General features: G+C 29.1%; 1 protein-coding gene across 1 annotated transcript in view; it reads right to left on the bottom strand.

Moving 5' to 3' along the window:
* The window catches only part of LOC119676729 (fatty-acid amide hydrolase 2-B-like), a 3,033-nt gene extending 203 nt beyond the window's left edge, over positions 1–2,830 (bottom strand). The window contains exons 1-3 of the mRNA XM_038087985.1: positions 2,379–2,830; positions 2,095–2,317; positions 7–63 (exon numbers count right to left, since the gene is read on the bottom strand). Of these exons, the coding sequence (XP_037943913.1) occupies positions 7–63; positions 2,095–2,317; positions 2,379–2,549 (451 nt within the window). The 5' untranslated portion in view covers positions 2,550–2,830. The remainder of the gene's footprint in view (positions 1–6; positions 64–2,094; positions 2,318–2,378) is intronic.
* Positions 2,831–7,467: the final 4,637 nt, after the last annotated feature.

The following is a 7,467-nucleotide window of genomic DNA, read 5'->3' as shown; positions in this document are numbered from 1 at the left end:
TTTCACCTTCTTCTGTACATCGCTCCCTTAAACGAAATGCACTACCAACAACATATGAATGTCCTGAAAAGAATTTAATTATTAATTAATGCTAATATTTTTTAAAAAATATGAAAAGTCGTAGTTTATAAAACTAAATTTATATTATTTTATATAACATAATATGTATAAAAACAAATGTGTGTTTATTAATTAAACAGCATAAATGTGGCAGATTATTTAAGAAAATATGATAATCGCATGAGAAGAGTGTTAAAGAAGGAACTTCCTTCTTGCACTCATATAAAACACTATAATTGGAACTTGATTATATTAACATATAATAATCTAAACAAAATTCTTACATATATTTACTCCATAACTCAATGAACATGATAAAAGATCACTTTTAGTTTCTTTCTTCTTTCTTATATGATAAGGTATGGAAAACAAAGGGTCTTAAAACCAGTCCTCTCCCGTATTTATGTCGTTTAAGTCGCATTTTATATATAACATGTATATGAGTGTATATTATACATAGTTAATTCATCGTAACGAATTTGTACAATAAACGAATAAATTCGAAATTTTCTCATATAAGACCTACTGACCTACATATACCTACTGTTAAATGCGAGTAAAATGATGACTTTCATCCCACTAGCATCATTTCTCTCCATTTGATTTCAGCTAAGAAACATAAGCTCCTCAATACCTCCGATTCTATTTCGATAAGGTGTTATACGTTACTTCCATTATCACACTTTACAATCGCGGCCTATACTCGTATCTAATAACGTCTGTATCGCTCTTCTCCCTGTTTTCTCTTTATATATATCTTGGGTTTAGCTTATTAGATAAAAATAGATTTCTAAGTTTTAAGCCTATTAATTTCAATTTTGGCCCCAATTATTGGTGTGAGGTTCTCAGCACTCTGAACTTCAGGGCCCAATAATTGGAATCCTCACTAATTGGTATTAGGTTTTAAGCACTATAAGCACTCTGATCTTAACGGCCTGACCTTAATGCTTGCAATTCTCACTATTCATTCTTAAAAGATGATTTTAATGGAGTTAAGTCCTATATGATCGTTTTGTTCATTTTGACAAATTAGAAAAAAAGAAAACGGATTTACTTTTGCTCTTGATTAATGGAATAAGGTTCTCAGTACTCTAATCTTCATGGTCTAATGATTAAAATCTTCATTATACATTCTTAAAAGGTGATTTTAGAGAGGTAAAGAGCAATATTAAATATAATTACTTTCTCTCGAATAAATAATTATATCTGATTATTAAATGTTTGTTAGTATTGACAAGAAGAAGAAGAATATATAAATGTATATACAAATATGTATATTAATGAATACAATCAAATTCAGATCTCAAACAAAGAATTGAAAAATATATTGTGCCTACATTTGGAAGTGTAGATAAAAGGAGAGCTACGGGAAATCATAGGCCAATAGCCAGAAACTTACTTTTGAAGGGTGGTCTTTTATATAAAATTCTGTATCAAGTATAGTACTGTTTACTATTTAGTCATGTTAAACCAAAACCTGTAGCCAAAACCTTGTACATGTAGTCAAAAATTTATATAAGAGGGGAGTCATTCAGATAAAATGGGGAATCGACTATATTTTTGTTTACCAGTCAGTCATTTTGTAAATGAATTGCAGATTGATTATTTAGATTTTTATATTCTAGCGCTTTATTATGCTATAGATTCATTTTGTGAGTGGGGACGTCATTAGCTCATCAAGCACCCCTTTGACTATGTTCCTGGGAAACTGGATCAATAAATATTTAAGCATAACTGGTATTGGTTTGAGCAAGGAAGTCTTTAGGGTCAATTATAAAAAATGCAACAAATTTAAGTTAGAATATTGTGGCTATGTTCGAAGACGATAATCCGTAACAGAAATAGCGAAGCTAGTTTTAATTATTTATTAAAAAATAAAAACAAAATAATAAAATAATATAAATTTTATAGGAACAAAAAGGATGGTATAAAAAAAAATGGAGTGAAGATATTGTAATGAATTGAATAGAATTACGGGAATCAGTGTATATACGTACGAGAATATATATTTTTGTTTATATGATCAATACGAACCTTTTAAACCACATGATTCTTTTACAGTGAATGGAATGCCCAATAATGGGTATTTCATAAAAAGTTTAAGTAGATTCTCATCACTAGTACTCGAGATCATTGTATCTGCACGTTCTGCATCCCTTATAGCTTGTTCAAAGCGATCTTCTATGACTGCATTCAGGGAAGTATTAACCTCTTTAATACGAGTTATATAAGCTTGGACGATTTCCACAGATGTCAACTGTAAAATGTGGAATTTTAGAATTTTAGTGTTTAACATGCCAACTCCATGAGCTAATCACCTTTCTGTTCCGTAACTCCGTAACCAATTCGGTTACAGATTTTGTCAATATCTTCGATCTGATGGGTGGGTAGTCGGGTTTCTTTTGCGGTACAACCAAATTATATACGAAATTTACAATTATAGAAATTACATTAACAAAAGTGAGCAGAACGGAGAATAGGATGTGCATTTTAGAAAGTATTTTTGTTTAAATATTTTTAAAATTTTTATTATGTTGTTAATAACTTTTTAATTGCGAGCAGCACTTAGTGTGACAGTTGAACTAGAACTCGGATTAGCGTCACAAATGTATGATTTCAGTATAATTCGAATAAATTTTTGAATTTAATTTTTTTACTCTGCACTTAATTTAAAAACAGTTCAAAGGCCACCTTCAGCACAAAAATATTTCGAAGCTTTTAGTTGAATCAATGCGTTTAGGTTTTGTGGAGAATCGTAGCTGTTGTCACTTTAAATGAAAACTAAATACTAAACACGTTGCGACACTATTTCCCTTTCTAGTACCTGAAACTGATTTAGTGATTCCTACATATATAATCGTAATATCTAAGGTACACTCGTAAGTTATGTATATGGCGGACCGCGATACTACTTATGGGCGAATCATTTTAATCCATTTACATTTAATGCAAATATTCTAAAGTTCATTTTGATTATTAACTTTATATACAGGGTGTGTAATGCAAGTATATTCTGTACGGCGTAAACTTATTTGATCAGTTTTGCTTTTTTATAATATTTACAGTAAAGTATTTGATCAATGACTTTATAATTGTTACCCTACATTTTTAGATAGTATGTTAGGTGATGTGGTTGATGGATTTTAGAATGAGAGAAAGAAATTTAGAGAGAATAGAATAATAGTTATTTCGTATTATTATACCGTAAATTTTTAGATGGCATGTTAATTACGTGGTTGATGGATTTCTAAAAGAATTAGATTGAAGATATATGTTTCTTTAGACATTTGAACATGTTTTATTAAGTTAAAAATTAAACACAGTATAGTAGCTTAGGTTAGATTAATGTGTCAATCGGTCTAATTGTCCAACTCACATATAGTATACCCTACTGGCGTACATTGTGACACCACTACATAACACAGGATTTTAACTGTATTATTTATGGAACCATTTTGTGGCTTCCATTAATTGCGGATGTTATAAATCAAAGTATTGAATACCTCTATGAGAGAGCTAAATATATGTTTGCCTAAGATGTTCAGACTACTTCCAGCTAGAGTTGGACAGCTACGTAAGAGTGCTTCACTGTTACCTCCTCTTTCTCCTCAACTTCTGAAATATTTATTATGGGGGACACCCAACTTAATAGCATATCTCCCGAACACTTAGTGACCAGTTAAACAAGCTACGACCAAAAATATGTCTTCTCCAGTTAAGCTGAGTAAGTTCCTTGATTTTTTGCTATGAAGTGGCGGCCACATAAGCTTTGATATAGTACTAATAACTGAAACATCCCTTCATTAGGCTGGAAAGAAGAGGAGTTTGGGGAAGGATGTATTAATTAAACATATTTTTATATTTATGTGTTTTGTATGTTTAAATTAGACTAAAATATCCAAATGTTGTGCAAGCTTCATATACGTCTTATCTACGTAGTTCATATATGGTAATATCTTTTATATATATAGTATATATAGTAATATATATTGCATCACAATATATATTACCTGCTCCAGATTTATTTATTAAAGATCATATGATTAATGATTCGTCTTAATGATTCAAAGTAGATTAACACAGATAAGCGTACCTATCTACTTTAGCAGATCATTCGCTTTAAAATTGTTCTAATTTTTTTGATTTAGGATGACTATCTGAAACTATAGAAGCTTAGGTTAGGTTGAGAGTGGGTGTTTTGAAAAAACTGTCAGTATATCCTCTCTTAGTCTTCTATCGTATTTTTATTGATTGTTTCAGGGGAACGTGGTTCTCTTTGATTGTTCTTCTTTCTTTATATGGATAAATCGTCTTTCTTTCTGTACCGTTTTTCGTGGCTAAGTTCCTTTCATCCTTATGAACATTTTTCACTTTATTTTTGTTGTTGTTGTATCCCAATAGGACCTGTAAGCAGGCAACATGAAAGGATTTACAAGACGATTACATGGATAGGGATGTAATTGAATATTGGTTAAAGGTAGGGAGAAAGGGTGGTTTCTAGTGAGTGGGACTTAAATTGAAGATCAACACGGGTTCAGATGGAAAAACACCTTCCAAATAGACTACAAAAGCGTGTGTGCGTGTGTATGTTAACATATGTCGCTTTATCTTTCATTGCCAACCGTGTAAGTACACAGTCCATCATTTAATGTGCTGTACGGTATTTCTTATATGAAACAGTAGTTCAAGAAATTATTTTCTAATATAGAGAGATCAAATTTATCTTTGCTTGGTAAATAATAATAAATTCATAATATTATATATGCATTGTGAATATACATATATATATATGTATATGTATAATAAGACTCAGAGAGTTTTATTTTCCAATTTTTCTATTGATTGGATGTAAAGTTGTAGACTTGTAAATTTGGTAAATCTAATTATATATAAATATATATAATTTCTCATCATACAATATGTAAATGACAAACTGTAATTGTATTATAGCAATTGCTTGGAATCCATATTTATTTAGATGTAGATAAATATATATATAATTAAGATGGACTCGTATTTCAGCATATATGGAAATGTTTTTCGAAATAATTAATTAATTAAAATGAATACAAAATTTCATTGAGTAAAATCGCACAAAAGATTTAAGTAAATTTAATTGTATTTAAACTGACGTCACTTGAACTTCATTTTATTGCTTAATTAACTATTTTGACTACATAAATTAGCGTAATTAAGACGAAACTATTAAAATAGTTTAGGTGAATTGAAATTAAAATTATTATCATTTTAATATATAGAAGTATTTTGTTATACTAATAAACACATTTCTAATAAAACTCAAAATAAATTTATTATTCAGTGATATAATATGCGTTCTATTAATAGTCGCACTTTAGAGTGTTAAAGAGGCACGTTTCTTAATAAAAAAAAAATTCAAATATAAATAAGTTTTTTTCCATCTAATTTAATATAAACTTCATATGTGATGCTGTTACATTTAATTACTTCCCTTTTTCAAATGTATGATTAAGATGGCATGGCAAGATTTTTGTATCCTGCACAGCTGCCTCTTCATATGGAGAGAAAACTGTATATAATTATATTTTATTAATGTCTCCATTGGACACATACTGTTACGGACTCGAACCAAAACATGATACTAGCTGATCCCCCATATATTCACAAGCATTTAAACGTATTCATTCTGACATTGACATTCACTTTTTGTTCGTCTTCCCTAACTTAGAAATATGACGCATGACACAGGAAGTCATGGGCTCGTCATAATTGGCTCTTAATTGGTAACTGAGTGTCACATCAGATTGTCAATTTCGTATTTTTACTATTAATTTCGTACTTTTTGGTTGTGTCTAAAATTTAAAGGAAATATGTACACACATACATACAACATGGCTTGGGTCTCATGACCGAATTTAAACCGTCATTTGTTATTTCTCTCACTCGTAGTTTTTTAATTTGTATTGAAGGCCACAACAATTTTCATTTTGACATGCCCGTGACACTCTACATAACATGGGTCTTAGTGGTTGAAGTATATTTTCATTATATGTGCAAAAAATTTTCTCGACGGTACCGCCTACAAAGATAATGCTTTCCTGTTACCACATAGTATTGACGTCCTAAATTATTGGTAGTGGAAATTTTGGGACTGCTGGGACTTTAGTTTCATCGATATTTATGTATAGAGTGTTATCAACTACTACAGTTACTAGATCGTGTAATTTACTTTAAATGTATTGTATATTGTTTGTCTGTAGGGCGGTGTAGTTGACTGTAATGTAACTTTTCTAGATTGATTCTCCATAATTTTCAATTGAACAAAGTAACAAAATGATGGATACAGCTCAGTAATACTTATGAGTTCTTATCCTTATCTATAACTATTAAATTCAGAGTAACAGCGCAAACTTATAATAATAAAATAATTCCTAACTAAAGTGTCATTATAAATTTAATGAAATGTCAATTTAATGTTAAATCGATACTTAAATGATCATTATAAAATAAATTATAGTGGCCGATTTGAATGTTTAACAAATAATCCTCACCAAACATGGCTTAATTTTTACTTAAAGTCAAAGTTTATTTGATAGTAACTAACTGAGACTAATAATGACTAAGAAATCCGGATTAGTTCTCTATTAAATGGAGTAGATCCGAGTATATAAGACTTGGTTTTAAGTATATGTTAAGCTATATTCACCTCACATGATGATAGGCTCCGTCTACTGAAAAGAAAACCTTTTTTGGACGATTTTGTATTGTATATTCAAATAATTTAAAAATCATGTATAGATTATGTATAGATTCTATTAATTCAAGTTGAAAGCTTTAATATTATACTTTTCAAATAATAATAAAACATTTCATTTATTAAATTATGTACTAAATTTTATTATAATTATTGTATTTGTTACACAGTTTTACACTTTAAACTAATGCATGATACAAAATTCAATTTTAATATTAAAATCTAACAAAATTGTAAGCATAAGAACTGTAAAACAAAAAATAAAACTTAACAATTTAATAAATAATTTATAAATATTGCTTATAACAAATAAATATTAAATTTAATAATAATTATAATAATGAACTTTCGAATGCTCGAGTTTTTTTGGTATAAATAACAAAACTTAGACGAATTGAAACGTAACATTATTCGATAACAGTAAGCTTCACACAAAAACTTAACTTAACAGTACTTAACTTGGCTGTTGTTAACATTGCTGTTAAGCCATTGAAATTTGCAGCAAAGATCGTAATATTACGGTCTCCGGTAAAACGAATAGAAAGCTTTTCTGTAAAGTTCAATTGACACTTATTTTTTTGCTTTTGTATGTAAAATTTTCTTATTTCTCAACGACAATTTTAAGTTCTCAATACATTTTGCTAATATGGTATTTATTTATTATTATTTTGTTA

Source organism: Teleopsis dalmanni, chromosome 2, assembly GCF_002237135.1.
Source record: "Teleopsis dalmanni isolate 2A chromosome 2, ASM223713v2, whole genome shotgun sequence".
In the NCBI taxonomy this organism is placed as follows: domain Eukaryota; kingdom Metazoa; phylum Arthropoda; class Insecta; order Diptera; family Diopsidae; genus Teleopsis; species Teleopsis dalmanni.
The sequence above is the reverse complement of the archived record's forward strand: the minus strand, read 5'-3'. Positions and strand labels throughout refer to the sequence as shown.